Source organism: Protopterus annectens, chromosome 2.part0, assembly GCF_019279795.1.
Source record: "Protopterus annectens isolate FY-2018-M chromosome 2.part0, PAN1.0, whole genome shotgun sequence".
NCBI classification, from domain to species: domain Eukaryota; kingdom Metazoa; phylum Chordata; order Ceratodontiformes; family Protopteridae; genus Protopterus; species Protopterus annectens.
The window spans coordinates 435,862,129-435,888,607 of NC_056728.1; the positions used below are offsets into that span (position 1 = coordinate 435,862,129).

Consider the following 26,479-nt stretch of genomic DNA (forward strand, 5'->3'; position numbering starts at 1 on the left):
GCACCCCAGCACTACCAGGCTACAACTCATACCATACATTTCGGCCACAGAACCCAAACCGAAATACAAAAGGCGGGGCCATATCCATATTCATCAAGGATACCCACACCTCCAGGTTAGTGGCACAGCACGATGCTTCAGAGATCATCCACGTGCAACTAACAGGCAAAACTGCAGTTCAGATTGTAGCTTGCTACAGATCACCCACAATGCCCCAGGACCCCCCAATCTGTGTTTCTGGAAACACTGGGAAACATAAAGGTCCTACCAAACACCCTAATATTGTGTGATTTCAATTACCTAAACATTAACTGGGAGAACTACTCAAGTACTAACTCCCTTGCCCAACATTCCTAGAATTTATAAACTCAAAACGCCCTGGTTCAACTGGTCAACACTCCCACCAGAGGTGGCAGCATATTGGACCTGGTTATCACCAACATGGGCGACCGGTGTTCCACACCGGAGGTCAACCCCTCGCTGGTTAGATCTGACCATAAACAAATCACTTTAGATATCCACATTCCGCCCCCACCCCCGGACAAGAAAACCACCATGAAAAACTTTTCAAAAGTAAACTACACATTACTTAAGACCGAGGTGGAAAGTTTCAAAGCCCCCATGCTGAAGGATAACGCTGTCCAAGCTGCAAAATGCGTTACTAATGCATTCTCTGGGCACCTACAAGAATGCATGAGTCATGCCATCCCAAGCAAAACCAAGACTTTCTCCTCCAAGAAAAGGAAACCAGTCTGGTGGACTCCTGCCATAAACAAGCTATACAATAGAAGGAGGAAACTAGTACAGAAAAGAGTAAAATCCCAAGAAGGGAAGACATCCCTGATCAGTATCAGCAAGATACTACGATCCCTCATAAAATCATCCAAGGCGAGCTTTGAAAGAAAAATTGCCAAGGACTCCAAAGATAACCACAAGTCATTCTTTAGCTATGTCAAGAATCTAAGTGGCAATGCTCAGATCTGCTCGGAGTTAGTGCAGAATGGCACAAAATACACTGAACCAGCCGATATCGCAAACATCCTGGCAGACAGGTTCAGTGCAAACTTCACCCCCAAAAGGGCCCATAACCATATCAGAAGAATGTAGAGTTATTGAAATCACAGATACTCAGGTAAAAACAGCCCTCTCCAAAGCCAAACACACAGCATCAATGGGACCGGACGGTGTCCCAGGCTGCATCCTACACAAGCTCAAAGATGAACTAACCCCTCACCTAAACACACTGTTCAAACTCAGCCTCTCCACAGGCTATGTACCCATAGAGTGCTGCACAGCAACTGTTATTCCGCTCCACAAAGGTGGAGCCACAACAGACCCTGGGAACTATAGCCCTATAAGCCTGACTAGCTTGGTCTGCAAGGCTATGGTGCGCATCATCATGGAACTCATTAACAGAGACATTGGGAACCTCCGAACACTGGACCCTACCCAGTTCAGCTTTAAGGGCAGAAAATGCCTCCTAAACCTTGTGGACTTCTTTGAGACAGTTACCAAGGCTTTAGACGAGGGAAAGATGGTACACACAGCCTACGTAGACCTCGCTAAGGCCTTCGACAGCATTCCCCATTCTGGTATTATAGACAAGCTCATCAGCTTGAACATAAACCCCTACGTCACAAGATGGGTTGCCAACTGGCTCACGGACAGAACCCACATGGTGTGAGTTGCGGGAGCTAGGTCCGACTCTAAACCGGTTACAAGTGGCATTCCCCAGGGCTCAGTCCTAGGACCCCTCCTGTTCAGCATATACTTCTCAGAGGTACAGGCAAGCACAGGAGGATTATGGCTGACCAAGTTTGCAGACGACTGCAAACTAGGGGCTATAATTGACTCTCCGGCTGACACAGACATCCTCCAAAAGGATCTCACTGAGATGGATACCTGGTGTCAAAATCATAGCCTCAAGCTAAATGCCAAAAAGTGCATAGTTATTCCCTTTGGAAAAAACAAAGTACCCACAAACTACCACATAGGTGGTAGTCCCCTAAATACGGAAGACGTAATAAGGGATCTGGGGACCCAAGTAGATAGTAATCTCACCTTTGATAATCATGTTGTCAAACTGGTTAGAAAATCCTTCTACGTGGCCCACCTAATCACAAAAGGGTTTGCATCCAGATCAAAAGAGGTCATTGTGCCCCTTTATTCATCACACCCATCATAGAGTGCAACGCCCCATTTGGGATGTACCTTACAAGACACCTGCAACAACTGGAAAGACCACAGAAGTACCTCACCAAGAGGATCACTGGCCTCAAACAGATGCCCTATGCAGATCGACTGAAGAAACTACAGCTGTACTTGGTTGCATACCGCCTACTCAGAGGTGATCTCTGCCTGACATACAAGGCCATGTCCAACCCAGAATTGATGGACATGCTCCACCTAAAGAAAACCTTATCCCCACGAGCCACACGCTGTAGGGATCTAAACCTCAACACAACAGTAAATAGGACGTGCTGGTGTGATAGAGTCCTGTCCCAGAGACTTCCCATGCTTTGGAACAAGATCCCACTCTACATTAGGCAGAGCTCCTCGCTAACACTCTCCAAAAGAAACCTTGACGAGTGGAAGGGAAACAGAAAGTTTACCTCGGGGATCACTTTAGTGGCTTTGCTGGACAGAGGCACAGGGAACTAAACTAAGGGGGCCAACACATTCTGGCTAGGCTTATAAATGCCTTCAGGCAGATAGCTACCTATGAACCTATTATATATGTGTATGTATATATATATATATATATATATATATATATATATATATATATATATATATATATATATATATATATATATACACATATATACCTATTATATGTGTGTGTGTGTATATACATATATATATATATATATATATATATATATATATATATATATATGTATATATGTGTATATATATATATATATATATATATAAAGTTCTGTGCAAATGTTCGAAGTTTCACTACTTCGAAACCCACTTCACCGGGTCCACTTGTTCGAAGTAGTGAAACTTCGAACATTGACTTTGGCAGTCACACTACAACATGGAATGGGAATATTCCCTTTTCCTCGCTTATTGCGATCTCGGAGTAGGTATATTTAAGTAGGGGTGATGTGGGGGGCCTCCCTGCAAAAACATATTTTAGTGTTTTTTTTTTTTTTTTTGGGTCGCCTGAGGAACTAGACTTCAGCGAAAGTGCACTTTCGTTGAAGTAAACTTTCGCTGAAGTGTGGGTCTGCTGCTCTATTTCGAAGAAGTGTACTTTCAATGTACAGCAGTAGACCCATATATGTGTGTGTGTGTATGTGTGTGTGTGTGTGTATGTATATATATATATATATATATATATATATATATATATATATATATATATATGTATGTATATATGCACACATGTATACTTTTTTTAGGTCACTACAGTAATACTGCTAGTGTGTCTCCCTTTAATTTCTGTTGCTGTGGTGAATGCATAACACAACCCCACTTTTTTCTCTGTGCTTTGTCTCTGTTCCAGATGACCATTACACCTCCCCATGTGACTTGATCCCGTACATTTCCCTATACTGGGTATCCTCAGGAAGATTTGAGGACTGACCCAGAGTTGCTGTCATCCAGGCAGCCATGGAGGTGTGTTTTCCCTTCACTGGCATCCCAGCAACGAGCAAGTTTCTAGTGAGACCCTAACTCCCACTCCTGGTGGCTTTATTCCTATGTGCTTCAGAGCCAGAGTATCATGTTGCCATCTTTTTAAAGCTACTAAGTGAAGATGAATTATCCTCTGAATTTCTTTTGTCTTAAATGGTATCAAAATGAAGCACAGGGAGGAGAGGGGAAAAGGAATGGCTACAAAAGTAAATTGTGACAACTCTGTCTTTTTGCGAGGAAAATAGACCCAGGGCTGTATACCTGTTTGGTAAGTACTTGTGTATTTATTGGAATTTACTGCACTTACAGCTGCCCGTGAACATGAGCTTGTTGACATATGAGCTTATTGTTTTGACCAGCTGGGATTCAACTGTGTGTGCATCATCCAAATGTGGTACTACTTTTATAATTGCCTATTTCCTGCCAAGATCTGCCATTGCATAAAAAAGATTCTTTTGGCAGTTATCTGGTCTTGTGGCCCAACTGTGATTTTTTTGAATAGACGAATTGAACGTTTGGTTTTGCCATTTGGCCTCTAAACAGCACCTCCAAATATTTTAGCACCCTAGGAGACTGCTTTTCTTCATTGGATCCCCACCCCATAATTGCTTGACTGCTTATTCTGCCATCCGTCTGTCTTCATATGTACTTAACCTAATGTGACATACCCTCTCATTATTAACACCCTACTTGCTATTTTGTTTGCAAGTGTTAAAGTAAATTTTACTAAGAGAAAAGTTGCAAAAAATAGAAAATGTAATAGTTCTCTAAATATCCATTTGACTTCTGATAATATTTTATGGATGCCACATACAAAATGAAGTATTGTTATGCATCTCTTTACTTTTATTGAAAAAATGCAAACTACGAATGATAAATGTTTATTTTTGCTAAACCCTCAAAAACACCTTTAAATCAAAAACTTTGTAGTTTGACAGTTGTAGGTCATGAAATAACAGATTCTGCATAGAAATTGATGAATATTGATGTACCCTGTATCTTAAACATTCCCAGTTCATTTAAGTATTTAAAGTGATAACTAGTCAGATTTTAGCAAAGCTGCCAATGTTAGGCGCTTGTCTGTTGATGTTACTGTGCAAGTAGGGCAAAGCACATAGACAAAAATTATCAGAATTTGTACCAGTTTTATCATACAGATTTGCAGTTATTTTCACTTTGATTTCTTTCACTCTGATTTCAGTTCTGCAAAGGAACCTGAACACACACTTCCACCTGGTAAAGCTGTACTTTATAGCTGGAGTGACCCTACTAGTGCCAAGATTTTCAACTGCAAATATGGAGAAAAATCCATTGAGATAAAGCATACAGAGGTAAAGTAGTCTGTCTCCTTTTCAAGTTGTGACTTATTTAATGTAGATTTGTATAGCCTTTATTTTAACTGCAGAACTTGAGTACTGAAAATATCAGAATTTTTTGGCAAGACATGAACTTAGTAGATTGACATGACAGTTTTAAGTAGCTAGTAATATAATGAAAGGGGAATTGTATGCTCAGATATGGTAAAAAAAATAATTCAGAGTATCTCAGAGAGAAGCGCATGCATATGGGGATACATGATTCAGTAGTCTTACGTTTTTTGAACACAGAACAGACCCTTTCCTTCCATCTGAGTAAGAGGCCTCCATCCTATTAATTTCACAGACAAGATGAGACTTGGGTCTTGAGAAATGTAATGTTTTGCCACCCTTGTAGGACTGTCTTATCCTGACTCTCTTGGCAGCTTGCATGCTCTACAACCACTGTTTGTGTGCAGCCTTCAAGCTTAGCAGGGCTCATTGCTGCATTTGATACACTTGACGTCCTACCATGCTGCTCCTAGGAATGCCACTAAGGGTTGGAAGTCTGCTGGTGTATTCTCAAGAGCTGGACTTGTGCCTGTTACCAAGAAGGGAGACTCTCACATAGTGATTGTGAAAGGGTCGAAGAGTATCCTTCCACTGCTGGTGAGAGAGGAGACACTGGGTTCTCATATGGAAGTCTATATGTCAGATGTGACTGAGTATGTCTTTGGAGACTCTCAAAAAGAAGACTCAACAAACCTCAAAAAGAATGTCCCTTCTTTCACTCAGTCACTATCTTCTTTCATAGAGCAGAGCCTGCAAAGACTACATCTGACCCCGATATTGCAGGAGTAGAAGTTCTGTCACAAATCTCTACACCTGCAAGTTTACTAAGACTTTTGTCATTGTTTCATAGTCTGTGGTCACTACATTTGACCCCAGTATTGCAGGAGTTCTGTCACATAGCCCTACACGTGTAAGGTTACAGAGGCTTTTGTCATTGTTTCATGTAGGCATATTTCTCATGAAGAACCTTGCTGTGTATTAACTTTAATCAGTTAAGTACGTGCCTGCTCTGTGACATAGTAGGACCCTTACTAAATTGGCCACTGTCTTCTTTTGCTTGACCAGTAGACTGTACTGCATGTGCCAGGTATTTAGTCTCAGGAAGTGACAGAAAACCTGTTTACTTGCATCTCTTTGTTAATTGCTTTGTTCTGGCTATAAAGTGATTGCTGTCAGTTATAAATTGACCTATAAATTTACCTTAGGGTAGGAGGCCCGCTACCCTATCCCCAATTCCCACCTACGTCCTCTTACTCTAACATTATACTTCCTACATACACATTTCAATTGTGACTTTTTCCAATGCCCTCCCCAAATCAACTTGTTTCTTCTATGCTTACACTTCTGTTTCTTGTTTTCTACTTCCTTATCTCTTTTTTTAAATTTTAGCCCCATTCCCAACCATCTTTCTCCCTCCCATATTGCTTTGCGCTATATCCATTTGTAATCACACCCTCCCTAATAGTAGATATCTGTTCCACATTGTATCATTTTCTTTTCTCAAATAAACCTCATTTTTCATATTTTGACTACTTCATTATATTGTCTAGCGTCTGATACCCCTCTATTCTTTAATTTCCACTGAAGATGCTAGGACAACCTACCACTCTTCTTTTATAGACTTGTACTTCCTTTAGCTCCAAATCCTGCAAACTCCCTCCAGTTCCAGCTACAGTCCAGTCAGTCTGCTACACAACATCCCCCTACCAGGTCTCACCCATATTACTCTAAACACACCCCTCTGTTTCTACACTACTGTCCCACAGTATTTTCACTTGTACTCTACTCCCTATAACTGCTTCACCTCCAACACCCTAATTTTCCCTCTAGTTCCATTTAAGCTTTCTCACTCTACACCAGTCATGCTGTTTTACTCATGCCTCTTATTTCTCTTTCTTCTTCCCCTTTCTAACCTAACTCCTCCAGCAACACAACTGCAAAAGCATACCTCAACTGTTACCTCATCATCACCACTCAATCCCTTCACCACAAGCTTCTTCCAAATAACCCCAACACTGAACTCTGTACCGATCTTCTTCTGTTCCCATCCTCAAGTCCTCAATCCTAACCACTACAACCTAAAACTAATACAAATACCCAAATTATTAAAACTACTTAAACAATTAGATGTTCTTTCATAGCCTTAAACTTGGATGGGAACATTTACTCCAACTTGGGTCCCATTCCTACTACACAGGCAAAAAAAGCTAAAAGTTATCACTCTTAATATCGGGAGTATATGCAATAAACTGATATACTGTCTAATGTTTGGTTAACACACTGTAATTCAGACATCCTTGCTATTAGAGACTTTGCTAAAACCAGAAATAAAACATACTGAAATTCTTCCCCCTGGTTACAGCATTATTAGAGTAGACAGTGCACAAAAATACATTGGCAGAATAGGTGTAAATTTCCCTAGAAACTTGATAGTTTCCCCATACACAAATATTGCACCAAAATTCTGCCTAGCCAAAATCTTTATAACATTTCTAAAACTTTACTCATCTAAAGCATAGTTATTTTATACATCCCTCCTGGGCAAAACTTTCCAAATTCTAAAAAATATTCTAGCCTTGTTATCTGAAACAATACCAAATGGAACCATTATCCTAGGGGAAGTTTACATTGACTAGTAAGGCACTAACCTCACACCACCAAACAAGCAGTATAAACCTCTTTGGATGTACTCATCTTATAAATACTCCTATCAGATATAGCAGAAATATCATCCAACACTTCACCCTGTACTGGATAGTAGTCTCGAATCCTTCTAACTTTATGTCTTCAGGCACATTCCCTGACTCCTTACGTAACCACCTGGCAGCCTATACTCACAGGAATGTCACTCAACTCACAAAGCAAGACAAGTTCAAAACTTTATGCAACCTACAGAAATTCAGCAAAGAGGTATTTAATGAGTGAAAGCTATAGACTGGTCCTTCCTAAAAAAAACTTACCCTTAATGAAAAGACCTTCCTAAGCATTCTTAACTCCTTAGCCCCTCAGTGATCAAAAATAATAAAAAATAGCCATGCCTATGCCTCACCAAACCATGTCAAATTCTAATGTAAGCCAAAGACAAAGGATAGACTGACTAGTTAAAGAATAAAAATATACATCTTTAGTTATACAGACAACTCTGCAATCAAACAAAAATGCAAATATTGCTTAACAAAAAAAATCATAGTATTCCTTTATTCAAGATAACCACAAAAACAGCCATAAGAAATTCTGGTCCTCTGTAACATCACAATTTAACCCATGAAAGAAAAATAATCCCAATCCATACCCCAGTATACCACCTCTTCAGACAGCCACCAAATTGAACACATACATTATACAGTCCATATCTAACCTTAAGTTAAACCCAGCTCATACATCCCAACTCACTACTTCTACTAATACCCGGATACTAACCTCTACACACCCCACACATTGCATACACACAACCAACCCCTCATTCACAATCAAAAAACAAACCATTCACAGCTTACTTTTCAGCCAATGCCTTTATCTCAAATAAAAAAAAAAAACTACTACAAAACCTGAAACCTTCCTCAACATCAGCAGACATCCTACACCAGAATACCTAAAGCTTGCCACAGAGGCAGTAGCATTCCCTGTTAGCATCTTATTTAATAGATCCATAGTTGAGTCACATGTCCCTAACCTATGGAAAAGATCACACATTAGGGAGGCAACTCCACTGACATCACAAACTTTTTTCCTGTTGCAGTCTTGCCCCTCCCCTTTTTAAGATTCTAGAAAAATGTGCGCACCTACAACTTCTCCACCATCTTACACACAACAACCTACTTTCCCAAAATCAACATGGCTTTAGACCTGCACACAGTGCCTCAACAGCCTTATTATCTTTCATGGACTCTGTCAACAAAGCCCGCGATTCTGGCAAGCTAGTATCTACAGTATTTCTAAATTTGTCAAAAGCATTTGACAGGCTATCTCACCCCAAACTCCCTAAAGAACTTTCCAGCATTGGTCTATCCTCCTCCTCACTTCACTGGTTTTCTAGCTACCTAGCTAACAGGCAGTAAGCAGTAAAATGGCAGGGCTCTATCTCCTCATATCATATCACCATCACAAGAGTACCTCAAAGATCCATCCTTGGCCCATTACCATTTAATGTCTTCATCAGTAACTTATTTACATCTTCCTGTGAAGGCACTCTAACTCTATATGCAGATGACTCCACTATCATCTGCGTATCAGATACATTAGTTCACCTACATCACATAACACAACAAGCTTTCTGTTCCATAGAAACATGGCTGTCCAATGCTGACCCCCCCCCCAAAAAAAAGCTCATTCTCTTCACCCACAAATCCTGTAGCTCGAACAAAACGAACTTCACGATCTTTACAGCCAGTAATACTGAAATTGAATTGGTTCACCATACCAAAGTACTAGGCATCGCAATTGATAATCTTAAATTTGACATGCATGTATAAAACAGTATAAAAAAACACCAAAAAATAGGCATACTATACAGGAATAACAACTTCTTCACAGCAGCTACCAAAATTACCCTGGCAAAAACCTGCCACTTGCCCTCAGATGTTCTTCGTGTTTCACTGTTGCAGTCATCACACTTGGGTTATCTGCCTGCAGGTAGCCCTCAGTCGGCCCAAATACCAGAGACTTAGTATTCCTGCGTCGGGTGCTGTTGCTGCAGGGCTGACGTCAGGTCGTCAGGGGTATAAGTACAGGCAGCCAACGCAGAAGCAGTTTGCATGAATGCCGGTCGGCCACTAACTGAGTTTTTCGTTTACGAATTGAATCATCCTGAAGTCTTCTAAAGCTAAGTACCCTGTTGGGGATCCTTTTGTCTTGCTCTAATCGATGTCAGGAAAAAGTTAACTGTTGTCTTGCCTATGGAAAGCAAATACTACACCGAGATTTTCATACTTACTGCATCACCTGTTTAGGCCAGACCACAACGTACCTCGCTGTTGGTTTTGTGCACAGGTCCAAAGCTGCCGATGATGCTTCCGTTAAGCTAGTCGCCAGTTTGCCGGTACTCAGTGAGGCGCTTTCGCAGCCCCTGATTCCCGCTTCAGTGGATTCACAGGCCTCTACCAAGACCCGTTCCGAGTCCAGTATGCCGCAAGACTCTTCTTCCACTATGGAACCTGCAGATGTCTCTACCTTGAATGGGTCCAGAGCCGCTGAGCAGACACAGTCTTCTGAGGAAGTTCGTCGCACTACCGATGTTCAACACAAACTGATTACTTCAGTTCTGTCTAAAACTACCGAGTTGCTAAGGCCAAGAGTACATGCTATGCCTAGAAAACCGATGACCAAAGCACATGCACCTGCTCCCTTGCCACAACATCAAGTGCTTAAAATGGCAGAAGACCTTATTATGCTGATTAGGGGAAGTCAGCCTTCCCCTGCTAAGAGAAAGAGACCAGTCCCCAGCAGCTTCAACAGACCAAAAGTTCGACGACTCTGAGGTATCTGATTATGAAGACATGCCCTTATATGAGGATTCAGATGCAGAGGAATCAATTTCCGCTGCCTCTCCTCCAGAGGACTTTTCTTTTGGGGAAACATTACATACTTTAAGAGAGCATTTCCATTGGGAATGCCAAGACTATCCTCAGTCCAAAAAGAGACTCAGAGAATTTCTAGACTTGCCACAACATAGGCATTTAGCAATACCCCCAGTCCTGGAAGTTGTTGATGATGTCTTTGTGGAATCCAGTCTTACTCCTGATACTTTACCCCCTGTTCCTAGGAAATCAGACAGGTACTACAGAGTACCTGACTCTCACAAATTTCTTTTCAAAAATCCTACTGCTGACCCCACCCAGAGATCATTTCCCAGGGGCCTAAAGGTATCAAGGCAACTACAGCTAAGAATCCCACCCCTTCAGACAGGGATTCCAGAGCGTTGGACAGATGGGGTAAGAAAGTGTATACCTCTGCTACTCTCACCATTAAGGCTTTGAATTGTCAATTTCACATGCTGAAGTACCAGCAGCATATTATGGGACTTATTAAGCAAAAAGTAGACCCGCGGTGGTGGTCACAGTAAGACTATGTCTGGTTCGATTCTCAGCTAGAGCGTCTTCTGCGTGGAGACGTGCGTGAATGGGCGTACCTTCCTTGAAGGTTGTGCGTCAGGGCTGGTAACTCGGCACGTAAAAATCAACTACCAGTCATTCGTGGACCGGAGTTCCACTGTGGCAACCCCTAACCGGGAAAAGCCGAAAGACACAAAATTAAGCAAAAAGTAGCAACTTTTACAGACTGTGCAGAAAATAAAGAATTGCAAGAGCTTATGCATTCTGCAAGCCAAGTCAGCAAGCATACATTTCAGTGTGGCTTTGATGCCCTAGAAGCATCTTGCAGGGCAGCAGTCACTGGTTGTGTACTGAAAAGGAATGCTTGGGTTAAGGAACAGACCTTGCCAGACCATGTCAATTCAAAGTTATGAGACACTCCTTTGAACAAGGACAATCTATTTGGCACCAAAGTAGAAGAGGTTCTTAAAAAGATGGAAGAAAAAGCTAAATCTATGCAGACAGTTAAAGAATTCTTACAAGTGCAGCCTCCTAGATTCAGTAGGCATTGCCCCTCGAAACACTGGTCCTTTCCAGCCCCCTCCAGGCCAGCTCAAACTAGACCCAGGGGAAACAGACCAACCAGACTACAGTCTCAGGGTATGCAGAGATCTAAGCAATGGAGTGCTTCCACCCCCAAAGCAGGGAGTGCTAAGCCATCTCCTTACAGAAAGAACTCACAATGACTTCTCTACTCCACTCCCCACCTGTGCCAACTGCTTATTCCCCTAGGAGGAAAACTTGCCCTTCATGCAAACAACTGGATGTCCATCACCAAAGACCGATGGGTCCTCAACATTGTATCACAGGGGTACAAAATCTACTTCCATTCTCTGCCAACCCCAAAAGGGTTCCCAGACCTTCTTCCAAACCAGTGGGCAGAGGCACAAAACCAAGTCCTATCCCTGCTCTCTATAAGGGCTATTCAACTGGTTCTGCCGGAGCAGATAGGTCAAGGATTCTATTCCAGACTTTTCCAGGTACCCAGAAAAGAGGGCTTTTGGTGCCCAATCCTAGATATTTCAATTCCCAACACATTCTTGGTGGTACCAAAGTTCAAAATGCTCACCCTGCAGCAGCTTCTACCTATGTTAACCAAGGATGCCTGGTTAGTCAACCTAGACTTAAAAGAAGCCTATCTGCATATCCCTATAAGGGAGTCATGCAGGAAATATCTACATTTCAGGGCCGGATCTATGCATCAGTTCTCTGCACTTCCCTTTGGCTTATCCACTGCTCCCAGTGTGTTCACAAAATGCTGGCTCCAGCCATTACTTACTGCAGGCAGAGAAATATCCTAATTTACACGTACTTGGACGACTGTCGCATACAGGCAGAGAGTCAGGAATTGCTGTTGCAGCACCTGACATTTGTAAAAAACCTTCTCACATCCCTGGGGTACACCATCGATGAAAAGAAATCCAAGCTAGTCCCCAGTCAAAAGATTGTATTCCTAGGAGCAAGCTTGGACACAGCATCCCAGATGGCATTCCTCACTTCAGAAAAACAAGTCCATCTGACAGACTATTTCACTCAAATGGCCACCAGAACCCAGCTGTCCGCAAGGAAAATCTGGTAGACCCTAGTGTTCATGGCCTCATGCATCCTACTAATTCCTAACTGCATATGAGGAAACTTCAGTGGTACTTAAAAAGTCTTTGGTGCCAGCATTCTCAGGACCTGGAAACCGTCATTCCTATCATATCCTGTCTAAGGACAGAGTTTCTTTGGTGGGCAGGAGCATGCAACCACAACAAGGGACTGCCCTTTACTCAACCCCATGCCACCCAGACCCTAACCACAGACTCATCAGACTATGCCTGGGAAGCGCACATGGACGGCAAATGCATCCAGGGCCACTGGAGCCCAAGTCGAATTCATCTGCACATAAACCAAAAAGAGATGATAGCTGTACAGCACGCCCTGACAGCTTTCAGATCACTACACTCTCCAGGACATCTGCTAATAAAAACAGACAACACCACAGTTATGTGCTCCATCAACAATCACGGGGGACCCACTCTGCAGGTTAGCCATGACCCTGTGGAACACAGCCTTGGACATGCAAGTCCATCTGCAAGCTCAATTCCTGCCAGGCAGACAAAACTCACTGGCAGACGACTTGAGCAGAAATAACCTAGACCCACACGAGTGGCAATTAGAGCCCAGCACCTTTAACTTTCTGATTCAGAAATGGGGACCTCAGAGGTGGATCTCTTTGCCTCCCCCTGCAACCACCAGCTCAGCAAATACTGCACCAGGAATCCTCACAGCAGGGCCTGGAAAGTGGATGCCCTATCCTTTCAGTGGGGTAAATCTCTCAGTCTATGCCTTTTCACCTCTGCCCCTTCTCCCAAGAGTATTACTCAAAATAAGACAGGACAGACCAAGGACAAATCTGATTGTCCCGGACTGGCCACGCCAGCACTGGTACTCACTCCTGTGCATCTTGTCACCGGTGCCACCCTGGCACCTACATCAGACCCCAACCCTGCTCTCTCAGCAGGAGGGACAGATTTTCCATTCGCAACTGCAAACCCTAAATCTTGCAACTTGGCTTATTCTTTGAATTCTCGCCCAGCAACCCTAAGCAAGCAGGTGCTGGAAGTCATTCTTGAAGCCAGAAGACCCAGTACAAGAAAATCCTATGCTGATAAGTGGAAAAGGTACTGCTCTTGGATTCAGTCTAAAGGAGATGACAGATGTTCTTCATGTTTCATTGTTGCAGTCATCACATTTAGATTATCTGCTTGCAGTAACCCTCAGTTGGCCTGATTATCATAGTCTTGGGTCCTGCGTCAGTTGCTGTCTCATCTTCCATGACGTCAGGTAGTCAGGGGTATAAAACATGCAGCTGATGCCATTACATCAGTCTTTCTTGCCGTGTGGTGCCCGAAGCAGAAGCAGTTCGCAAGTGCCAGTCGGCCGACTCCTGAAACTTTCGATGTTAAGTTGTCTATCTCACCTTCGTTTCTTGCCAGTTGGGATCGGAGCCGACCCTCGGCTCTGACTCGGCCATCTTCTGTAGCTCGAGAGCTGTTTACTGGCTTGAGGCTACCCCTTATCCCATGGTGCCCCAGCGCTATCTACCCAGATCTTGTTTGCTGCTTCAGCTGCGAGGTGTCGTTATTACTGGCTCAGGCTCGTATAAGTTTCTTATTGAACTATTTTTTGTCAGATCTATCCTTTTTCTGGGAGTTTATTATTTAAATTGTAGTCTGTAACTTGTTGTGTTAGTTATAGTGTATTGGTAGTCCTTTCCCTTAGAATATGTTTAAATTGGAGAGTTCTCCCCCTCCCCTACCCCTATCCCTTCTTGTAGGTTAACGTTGTAGTTTAAGCCTTCCTTCTATCTTATTGTTAGGTAGCTGTTCAAGTTAGAGGCTTCCTAATTTAAAAAAAAAAAACAAAAAACAATCTTTAGCTGTAGTATACTGTGTGTTTTTGCCTTTTGTTGTTAGTGTTGTGGTATTTTGTTACCACTGTTAGGCTTTTTGGCCAAAAATCAGTGTAGTATCTTTCGGGTATTTGTTGGATATGTCTAAAGAATCCAAGGTGTCTGGATTCAAGAAGTGTGACTCATGCTGTGAAAAAATGCCTCTGACAGATGGGCACACTTCTTGCGTCTATTGCTTAGGCGCAGTGCACCTGCAGGACTCTTATTCTATATGCCATACATTTAGCCCAAGAGTTCTGCAGGAGCGCAAGATTAAGCTTATTCTGAGGGGTCTTCTTAAGCCCCAGGATTCACCGGCCAAGGCACAGCCTGTGAAATCCCCAAAACTGACCAAATCGTCGGCTCCAAGCTCGGAGCCATCATTGGTCCAAACTTTACCTGCCACTTCGGTTCCGGTCAGAACCAGGGAGACTATCTACTCGTCGGCACCATCAGTATCTTCGGAGCCGTCGCGGAGCCATAAGAGGCTGAGGTCCCCTTCTCTGGAATCCATACATTTGGTTCCTCTGTCTCCCCTGCTGATGAGTGAGCGCAGTCACAGATCTTCCCACTCCTCTTGGTCCTCTAGGCTCTCGGATCATGATGTGGAGAGAGTGGTCAGTATGTTGCTGAAGTTGCTGGCACTTGCCAAGATGTTGTCCAGCCCTCCTCAACAGGTATCGGCTCCGTCCACTTCTATCGATATTCCTCCTCCGACTCCATTGAGCTCGGAGCCGGAGTTTGTTGGGGTTAGAGTCGTGGAACCGTCGACTCCGATAACTATTTCTCCTTTGGTTCTGTCGTTGGCTCCGATTCCCTCAATGGTGCCGTCTGTCGAGGGATCTGGGCGCCGAGGCTCCCTCGTCGGCTCCGTGGGGGCAAGTGGCATCGGACCCTTGTCCGACCCCGTTCTCCCTCTCGGAGCTTTGGCGCAGGTGAGCTCGGCTCGTACATCAGCCTCTGAGCCGTCTCCCTCGGTGCGGAGAAGGATTCTGATTTCCTCAGAACCGGAGCCTTCTCTGCATTGTGGCAGGGATGCCTTCGATGTCATGAGCAGTGTGCTGGCCACTGAGTCAGCTCCACGTTCGACCCCACCGGCTCCATCCCCTGTAGTGCCTGCATCAACCACTGCTCCTCCTCCAGACCCCAAGTGTGGGGAACCGACGCTCCAGGGCACCCCATTGGGCATTTCCTCTTTTTCCGAGGCCTCCCCTGATCATTCAGAGGAGCCCCCTCGGAAGAAGAAGTGCAAGAGAAAGCACATCGACTCCCCTGAGTCTGTCACGTCTGATACAGACTTAGATGAATCGGAAGGGTCCCCGAGATCCCCCTCTGAAGATGTTTCCTTCTCGGACATCCTAGAGATGCTTAAGCAGAGGGGGAACTGGAATCCCCTAGCCCCTACTGAGGATGAGTCTGTATTCCTGGATGCGTTCGGTTCCCGACCTTCCTCCTCCTGGGTTTCTCCGCCTTTCAATCCACTCATGTCAGTGGTGGCTCGGAAGGCTTGGTCAGCCCCAGATACAGTGGAACCAACCCCGAGGAGACCCAGCAAGTTTATCACTGCACCCCTTGATAAGCAGTTCCATACCAAAGGTGTTCCTGTGGATGCCATGGTGGTAGCAGCAGCCACTAAGAAAGAGTTAGCGGAAACTTCTTCGTCTTTCAATCCTCCTAACAAGTAGTCCAGGACTATGGATAGATACGGGAAGCGAATGTTTGCTTCAGCAACCTTTTCTATGAGGTCACTGAATTACTTATGCCATTTTACCCGGCTTCAGAGGGATCTCCTTAAAGAGCTCGAAGATACCCTTCAGGATCCATCAGCTGAAGGGGCTCAAGCTAAAGTCGCTTTCCAGATGGCGACCCTTAATTTTGTCATCAACTCCTCCATGAGGCTCATTTCCTATGCAGCCAATGGTGCGAGTAGAGCTGCAGGTACAGGCGTGGCCCTTAGGAGAGACACATGGATGCAGCTGTGTAATTTTGCAGAACCCTTTAGAGTGTCATTCACCAACACCCCCTTTGATGGTTCCTTTCTTTTTCGACCACAGGTGAAAGACACTTTGACTAGGTGTGAGCAGGAAGGCAAGACTCTGTCTGCCGTGGGAGTCCGTTTTTCCACTCCTTCCAGACCATACCCCAAGGGTCAGAATTAGTGGTAAAATGTGGTTCCGAAAATCTCAGGGAACCTGGCCTGACACACGTAACGATTTTTCCTCCAGGGGCAGAGGAGGAAACAACAACAGATGCCGCCTTCGTGGCAGAGGGGGTCCGCAGAACCAGGGCAGCAGAGAATCCTTCTCTGAGAAGCCCTTCCAGCATCCCTGAAGGGTTGCCCGGCTGCCAGCCTCTGGAGGCAGTCGGGGGAAGACTTTCACTGTACCCAAAAGCCTGGCAAAATTTAATGTAGGACAAATGTGTACAGTCAATCATATCCGGAGGTTATAAAATTCCCTTCTCTCAACCCCCCTTATCGTCAAGCAAATCCCTTCCAGATGTTCCACCCAATCTGAGGGACCAAGCAGTCATAGAAGTTTCAAAATTGCTAGAAAAAAGTGTCATCCAGGAGTCCCGGCAGACCAACACGGATCCAGAACTTACTCAAGGTTCTTTTTGGTACCAAAAAAGACAGGGAACTGGAGACCGATTCTGAATCTCAGCAGACTAAACAAGTCTGTTCAAAGAACAAAGTTTCGGATGGTCACGCTACAGTCCATTCTACCCTTTCTGGGTCAGGACAATTGGATGTGCTCCATAGATCTTCAGGATGCTTATTATCACATCAAAATTGACAAGCACTCCAGGAGATTCCTTCGCTTCCGCCTGGGAGCCAGTCATTATCAGTTCAGAGCTCTGCCTTTTGGTCTCACCATAGCCCCCAGGGTATTCACCAAATGTATGGCAGTGGTCACGGCTCACCTGAGACGTAAAAGATTCCAGGTGTTTCCATATCTAGACTGGCTCCTCACTGCTACTACCAGGTATCAACTTCTGCAAGCCAGGGACTACACAATCACAATCTGCTCCCAACTAGGCATCACAATAAACTTCAAAAAATCTGCCTTGTTGCCCTGTCAATCTATCACCTATTAGGTGCAGACTTAGACACAAGGAACATGTCCGCAAGGCTTCCGCCAGACAGGGTATTTCTAATTCGCCATCAAGTACAAATTCTAATACAGAGCAAGAGGGTCCAAGTCAGATTGGTCCTTCAAACTCTGGGTTCTTCTAATCCCTCTGGCCCGCTTTCACATGAGAATCCTTTAGTGGCTTCTGTTCACACAGTGGTCTTTTCAACAGCTGTCCATGTCTCACATGATCATGATTACAGAAACATGCAAAAGGCACCTTTCCTGGTGGATGGTCTCCCCACTAGTGTCTCAGGGCAGACCATTCATCCAGCCCCCTCCAGTTGCCACAGTGACCACAGATGCCTCCCTGATAGGGTGGGGGGGCATTATCAGGGCAGGACAGTCCAAGATACTTGGCAGCCTCACGAGTACCATCTGCACATAAACGTCTTAGAAATGAGAGCCGTGCTCCTAGCATTGCAAGTTCTTCAGGACTCTCTCCCTTCTGGGTCCATTGCAATTCAAACGGACAACATGTCAGTGGTGTGGTACATCAACAAGCAAGGTGGAACCAGGTCCTACCCCCTATGTCGGGAAGCACTCAGACTCTGGCAGTGGGCAATCTCCTCCCAACAATTTCTGATTGCGATGCACATCCCTGGGAGGTCCAGCGTCATAGCGGACAGGCTCAGCAGAGCTATTCTCATGCCTCACGAGTGGTCTCTGAATCAGGTAGTTGCGGATCTGATCTTCCGCAGGTGGGAACAGCCTTGCTGCGTCTTTTTGCCACCCCTTTCAACAGCAAATACAGCAACTACTTTTCCCTTCTTCTGCTTCCCGGTCACTCTCCCAGAGACGCTCTAGTCCACGATTGGCCTCAGGGACTTCTTTATGCCTTCCCTCCGTTTCCTCTTATACCGAAAATCATACAGAAAGCTATTTCGTTGGGTTGCAAAATGATCCTCATTGCCCCCCTACTGGCCTCGACAGATATGGTTCCCGTTCTTGCACCGTTACGTTCTCGAGCAGCCCTGGACTCTGGATCCTATTCCGGACCTGTTGATTCATCAATCAGGTGGGCTGCATCAATCCCTCCAAACACTCCAGCTCACAGCTTGGTTGCTCCACTTCCAACCCTAGCCAGGTTTCCCAGCATTTTCCCGGCCGTTCGTGAGATTATTGTCTCCTTTCACAAATCCGCCACTAGAAAGACTTATGCTAGCAAATGGAAACGTTTTTCTTGTTGGGCAGAGGCTAGGAACATAGATCCCTTTTCAGCCCCAGTACACGAAATCTTGGAGTTCCTAGCAGAACTTTTTCATTCTGGGTCCGCTTCTGCTACAATCAGGGTTCAATCGGTGGCCATCTCTGACTTTCATGTTGGGTTGTCTAATGTAAACATTACGTCTCATAAGCTGTGTAAAGCTTTTCTCAGAGGGACTACTCTCCTTAGACCCCCAGTGAGAGATCCCCCTCCTCCTTGGGACCTTAATTTGGTACTAACCTCCTTAATTATGCCCCCTTTTGAACCGGCAGCATCCTGCTCTATTAAGTTTCTATCTTGGAAAACTCTTTCTGGTAGCTATTACTTCAGCCAGACGCGTCTCTGAACTTCAGGCACTAAGTGTTCGTCCTCCGTACTTAGTTTTTCTTAAGGACAGGGTTGCTGTGAGGACTAATCCCTCTTTCCTTCTGAAAGTCTGCTCAGAAAGTAATCTGAACCAATCTATAGACCTCCCTGTGTTTTTCTCTAACCACACCAACAAGGCAGAATACAAATTATACCAATTGGATGTTCATAGACAATTGCGTTTTTACCTGCATAGAACGAAGGATATAAGGAAGTCGGACCAACTTTTCCTTTCCTATGCTCGGGGCAAACAAGGTGTCTCAGTTTCCAAAGTGATCTTATCCAGGTGGTTGTCTCACATTATTACCTTCATCTATCAACTGAGAAACAAAGAGTTGTCTATCAAACCGAAAGGTCATTCTTCTAGGCCCTTGGCCACCTCTGTAGCCTTCCAGTCTAGGTTGCCCATGGACTCTATCTGTGCAGCTACTACGTGGACAAACCCTCATACCTTTATTTCTCATTACAAGTTGGATGTGGTCACCAGAAGTAGAGCTAATTTTGATTCCACTTTTCTGAAAAGTCTGTTCCAATGAGCCGCCCAGGATTGTAGGTGCTAGGGACGCTGTCCCAACCAGCAAGAAATGAAGGCAAGGTAGACAACTTAACATAAAGAAGTTATGTACCTACCATAACCTTCCATGTTAGTTGTCTTCATCTTGCCTTCTTTCTTGTGTCCCCCCTCCATCCCCCTGTCCTATTGGACCGAGAGGAGTTCAGGTTTCACTGGCTGAGTGTTCTCTGGTTTGTTTCCTCTACTGACTTAGAGAGTATGACAGGTATGCTCAACCTTTTGCTTGGAGGGGTTCATTATATAGCTATGGCTGGGGTTAGCTATTTCAAACGAGATCTGGGTAGCTAGCGCTGGGCATCATGGGATAAGGGGTAGCCTCGAGCCAGTAAACCGCTCTCGAGCTATAGAAGACGGCCGAGTCGGAGCCAGGGATCGGCTCCGATCCCAACCAGCAAGAAAGAAGGCGAGATGAAGACAACTAACATGGAACGTTATGGTAGGTACATAACTTCTTTTTTTCGAGTTTCAGATCTGAAGTCTTCAACTAAGCTAAGTACCCCATTGGGGATCCTTTTTCTTGCCCTAAACAGATGTCAGTAAAAGTTAACAATTGTATTTCTTGTGGAAAGCAAATACCTCATAAAGATTTTCATTCGTACTACATTCCTTGTGTAGGCCCAGACCACGACGAACCTCGCTGTCGGTTTTGTGCCTTATTCAAACATCGTACTATTAGTCGTTACTTCATTTACGCATCTAAATATTTTGGTACTCGGTTTAATTATCCAGAAATGGCTTCGGTAAGCCACCCGACTACCTACATTCTGAAAAAATGCAAAGATAAAGACAGAGACAGACCACTTAGGTCCAAAGCTGCCAACGACTCTTCTAAGCTAGTCGCCAGTTCGCTGGTACTCAGTGAGGTGCTTTTGCAGCCCCTGATACCCGCTACTTCATTTTCACAGGCCTCTACTGAGACTCATTTGGAGTCCGGTATGCCTCGAGATCCTTCTTCAACTGTGGAACCTGTGGATGTCTCTACCTTGGATGGGTCCGGAGCCGTTGTGCAGGCACCGGCTTCTGAGGATGTATTCAGGCCTAATGACTTGCATATTAAACCGATGCCATCGTCTTCTTCAAGGCCTAAAACTCGATCCATGCCTAGAAAACTGATCCCCAGACTGCATGGTCAGGCCCCTATGCCTAAAAAACAAATAAGAATGGCTGAAGACTTTATTACTCTAATCAGGGGAAGCCACCCCCCCCCCCAAGAGACCTAGGGCTGATTTTCCTTCAGATTCTTCCAATCAGGATTCTGAAATTTCTGTTTTCTCTGATGACCAGGAATTGCCCTTCTCTACCTATGAGAATTCTGTTGTAGAAGACTCCATTCCCTCTGCTTCCCCTCCAGAGGATTTTTCTTTTGGTGAAACCTTGCATACTCTTGGGGAGCATTTTCGCTGGGAAAGCCAGGATTACTCTGACTCCAAAAAGAGGCTTAGGGAATTCTTACTCCTACCTCAACACAGACCTTTGGCTATCCCTCCTGTTCTGGAAATTGTAGATGATGCCTTCTCGGAATCTAGCCTGGCCCCTGACTCTCTACCTCCTGCTTCCAGAAAACTTGATGGGTATTACAGGGTACCTGACTCTCACAAGTTCGTCTTTAAAAATCCTACTGCGGATCCTGAGACCATTTCACAGGGAACCAAGGGCATTAAGGCTTTTACTGCCAAAAATCCTACCCCCTCTGATAGAGATTCCAGGGCGCTGGATAGATGGGGTAAGAAGGTATACACTTCTGCAACCTTTGCCATTAGCGCCTTAAACTGACAGTTTCATATGTTAAAGTATCAGCAGCATATTATTGGATTGCTTAAACAGAAAATTATGTTGATTCCAGACTGTGCCGAAAATAGATTTATAGGATTTAATACATTCTGCTGAGCAATTTGGAAAACATACTTTGCGATGTGGTTTTGATTCACTAGAGGCATCTTGCAGGACTGCTGTCACTGGGTCTGTACATAGAAGGCATGCTTGGCTTAAGGAGCAATCTTTGCCAGATCATGTTAAAGCTAAGTTACTGGATTCTCCCTTAAACCAAGACCACCTGTTTGGCAGTAAAGCAGAGGTAGTACTTAAAAAGATGGAGGAAAAAGCTAAATCTATGCAAACCGTTAAAGATTTCCTGCAAGTATAGCCTCCCAGATTTAGTAGGCATTGGCCCTCTAAGAATTGGTCCTTTCCTGCCTCTTCCAGGCCTTCTCAATCCAAACACAGATCCAGCAGAGCACCCAGGCTTCAGTCCCAAGGTACTCACAGGCCTAAGCAGTGGGGGGCTCCCACTTTCAAAGCAGGGAGTAGTAAGTCTCCCCCCTATGGTAAATTGTCTCAATGACTTAACTTTAAACCTTCCAAGCCCTGATCAACTGACTGTTCCTTTAGGGGGAAAGATTGCCTTGCATGCAAAAAATGGAAACTCATTATCCAAGACAAATGTGTTTTAAATATAGTTTCCCAAGGATACGGATTCCACTTCCACTCCTTACCAACCCCAAATGACTGGCCAGACCTACCCCCAAATCAGTGGGCAGAGGCTCAAAAGCAAGTTCTCTCTCTTTTAAGCATCAGGACTATTCAGCCTGTCCCAGAAGAAGAATTGGGGGCAAGGTTTCTACTCAAGACTTTTCCTGGTACCCAGAAAAGACAATTCCTGGCATCCTATCCTGGACCTGTCTATCCTAAACACATTTTTGGTAATTCCAAAATTCAACATGCTAACTCTTCATCAGCTGCTTCCCATGCTAGGCAAAGATGCCTGGTTGGCAATACTGGATTTAAAGGAAGCCTACTTGCACATCCCAATAAGGGAATCTTGCAGAAGATACCTACGCTTCAGAGCAGGCTACATGCACTATCAGTTCTCTGCACTGCCCTTTGGCTTATCTACTGCGCCCAGGGTATTCACAAAGTGCCTAGCTCCAGTAACTGCATTTTGCAGGCAAAGAAATATTCAAATATACCCATACCTGGACGATTGTCTAATTCAGGCACAAAGCCAGGACATACTATTAAATCATCTGGCATTTGTAAAGAAATTGCTAACGTCTCTGGGGTACGCCATAAACAAAAAGAAATTGCATTTTGTACCCTGCCAACAAATTATATTCCTGGGAGTAAGCTTGAATACAACTTCCCAGATGGCCTACCTCACACCAGTTCATAGGTTCATACTAGGCTATCTGCCCTGGGGCATTTATAAGCCTAGCCCGATTGTGTTTGGCTTACGCCACCCCTTGATTTGAGTATACTGTGCCCTTTTTAAAGTTTAGTTTACTGTGCCTCTGTCTAATAGTGACACGGAAGTAATCCCCGGGACAAACCTATGATCCCCCATCCACTCATCAAGATTCTTCTTGAAGAGAGTCAGTGAGGTGCTCTGCCTAACATGAATTGGAATTCCATTCCAGAGCGAAGGGAGCCTCTGGGTTATGAATCTGTCCCTCCAGCATGTTCTATTTATTTCTGTGCTGAGGTTCAAGTCCCTCGAGCGCATGGCTCTAAGGGATTTAGATTTACTGAGGTGGAGCATGTCCATTAATTCTGGATTAGACATAGCTTTATATGTCAGGCATAGATCGCCTCGAAGTAGGCGGTATGCAACTGAGTAGAGCTGGAGTTTTTTTTAACAGAGCAGCATATGGCATCTGTTTGAGTCCCTTGATCCTCCTGGTGAGGTACTTTTGGGGTCTTTCTAATTGCTGCAGGTGTCGGGTAAGGTACATCCCAAAGGGGGCATTGTATTCTATGATGGGCCTGATGAGGGATGAATAAAGGGGCATGATTACCTCTCTTGATCTAGATGTGAATCCTTTCACGATGAGGTGGGCTATGTAGAAGGTCTTTCTAACCACTTTGGCAATGTGGTTGTCAAAGGAGAGATTGCTATCAACTTGGGTCCCCAGATCCCTTATTACTTTCTCTGTACTTAATGGGTTACCACCTGTGTGGTAATTTGTGGGCACATTGTTTTTGCCAAAGGGTATGACTATACACTTTTTGGCATTTAGCTGTAGACCATGGCTCTGGCACCAGTTTTCCGTCTCTGCGAGACCTTTTTGAAGGATGTTTGTGTCAGCTGGAGAGTTGATTATGGCGCCCAGTTTGCAGTCATCTGCGAACTTGGTGAGCCATAGTCCTCCCACGTTGGCCTGTACCTCAGAAAAGTAAATACCGAACAAGAGAGGTCCCAGGACAGAACCTTGTGGGATGCCACTTGTGACCGGTTTTGAGTCTGACATAGCTCCAGCAACTCTGTGGGTTCTGCCTTTGAGCCAGTTTGCGACCCATCTTGTGACATAGGGGTTTATATTTAGGCTGGATAGCTTATCTATGATGCCCGAGTGGGGTATTGTGTCATATGCCTTTGCGAGGTCCAGATAGGCTGTGTGGACTACCTTCCCTTCATCTATGGCCTTGGTGACTGTTTCGAAGAAGTCAACCAGGTTCAAAAGGCAGGATCTTCCCTTGACGAAGCCAAATTGGGTAGGATCTAGTGTCTGTAGGTCCCCAATGTCTTTGTTTATGAGTTCCATGATGATCCTCTCCATAGCCTTGCAGACTAGGCTAGTCAGGCTTATGGGGCGATGGTTTCCAGGGTCCGCAGAGGCGCCACCTTTGTGGAGTGAGACCACTGTTGCTGTACGCTATTCTTTGGGCACATATGCTGTAGTGAGGCTGAGATTGTACAGCAGTTTTACTTGAGGGATTAGTTTTTCTTGGAGTTCATGTAGGACGCAACCTGGGACGCCATCTGGTCCCATGGAAGTAGTGTTTTTTGCTTTGGAGAGGGCGGCCTTCACCTGAGCATCAGAGATGTTTGGGAGGCTGCACTCTGCCAGGATAGATACTTGCTCTTTTGGGGGGCAGGGGGTGGAGAAGTTTGCACTGAACCTGTCTGCCAGGATATTGGAGATGTCTGTGGGTTCAGTGTATTTTTAGTCATTTAGAATCAACTCAGAACAAGTCTGGGAGTTGCATCCCAGGTTCCTAACATAACTGAAAAAAGCCTTATGATTGTCTTTAGTGTCCTGTGCCATTTTTCTCTCGAAGCTGGCCTTGGAGGATTTTATGAGGGATCATAATTTTTTGCTAGTACTGATCAGAGATGCCTTCCCTTTTAGGGATTTTGCTCTGTCATGTAGTAGCTTCCTCCTTCTGTTGTACAGTTTATTTATGGCTGGGGTCCACCAGACTGGACGCCTGTCTTTGGATGATTGGGTCTTGATTTTGTTTGGGATAGCATGATCCATCATTCCTGGAGATGTCCGTAGAATGCGTTTATATAGGATTCTGCAGTTTGGGCCGTAGTTTCCACTGGCCCTGGGGCCTTGAAGTATTCCACTTTGGTTTTGAGAAGTGTGAAGTTCGCTTTTGAAAAGTTTTTCACTGTGGTTTTCTGGGCTGGGGGTGGGGTCAGGATGTGGATATCCAGTGAAATTAATTTATGGTCTGATCTTACCAATGAGGGATATACTTCTGGCTGGAGCCTTGAACCAGGTTTCTGTCATTGCACAGATATCGATGTTCTCCATACTGAGGAGAGCTTCGAGTGCATGCATCTTGAGGTTAAGACTTCTGACGTTTAGCAGCATTACCCTTAGTTTCTTGTTCCTTGTGCTGTCTATGGAGGTGGGTTTGACTTTTGAGCCTTGCCTAAAAAAGGCATTATGGGGGTGGCAAGAACCTTTGCCAATATCCGAAAGCCCAGAGGTGACAGGTGCAAGCCGTCCCTAGCGAAGCAACGTAGCTTGTCGAGCATGTCATCCCAGGCTGACAGACACTGGATCCCCTTTGAATGACACCAAAATTTTAGCCAATTGTTAAAATCGATCATTTTGTCTTTATACTGTGGCATTCTAGGTGAGGGTAAGATGCTGCTCAAGGTCAGGGTCATACCGGCCTGGGTATGACAGTTTACTTCAAACTACTGTCCACAAAGACCCAGCTATTTGCAAGGAAAATACTGCAACCCCTGGGGTTCATGACCTCTTGCATTCTACTAATTCCATATGCAAGACTGCAAATGAGGAAACTACAATGGTATCTAAAAAGCCTATGGTGTCAACATTCTCAGGATCTAGAATCAATGATTCCAATTCACACTTTGTCTACAGATAGAGTTCCTTTGGTGGGCAGAGACCTGCCACCAAAACAAGGGACTGCCATTCACTCTACCCCCTGCCGCCCAAACCCTAACAACAGACGCATCAGACTATGCACGGGGTCTCACTTGGCAGGGCAGTGCATTCTGGGCAAATGGAATCCAAAACAGTTGCACCTGCATATCAATCAAAAAGAAATGTTAGCTGTACAGAATGCTCTGACAGCCATCAAGGACCACATTCTTCCAGGACAATTATTGGTAAAGACGGACAACATCACTGTTATGTGGTACATAAACAAGCAGAGGGGAACCCACTCATACCCTGTCTGCAGACTAGTAGCCATGGCTCTTTGGAACACAGCCTTGAGCTACTAAGTGCACTTACAGACTCAATTCCTGCCAGGAAAGCTAAATACACTGGCAGACGACCTAAGCAGAACTCTCATGGACCCACACGAGTGGAAACTGGTACCAAAGAAATTCAACATATTGAGAAACAAATGGGGGAGCCCAGAGATAGACCTGTTTGCCTCCCCCCAGAACTACGAATTG

The 26,479-nt window shown here is 44.8% G+C and overlaps 1 protein-coding gene across 2 annotated transcripts in view; it reads left to right on the forward strand.

Moving 5' to 3' along the window:
- The window catches only part of VPS13A (vacuolar protein sorting 13 homolog A), a 4,910,496-nt gene that overhangs the window by 3,856,768 nt on the left and 1,027,249 nt on the right, over positions 1–26,479 (forward strand). For both annotated transcript variants that reach the window (XM_044060868.1, XM_044060869.1), the window contains exon 53: positions 4,850–4,979. In XM_044060868.1, the coding sequence (XP_043916803.1) occupies positions 4,850–4,979 (130 nt within the window). The remainder of the gene's footprint in view (positions 1–4,849; positions 4,980–26,479) is intronic.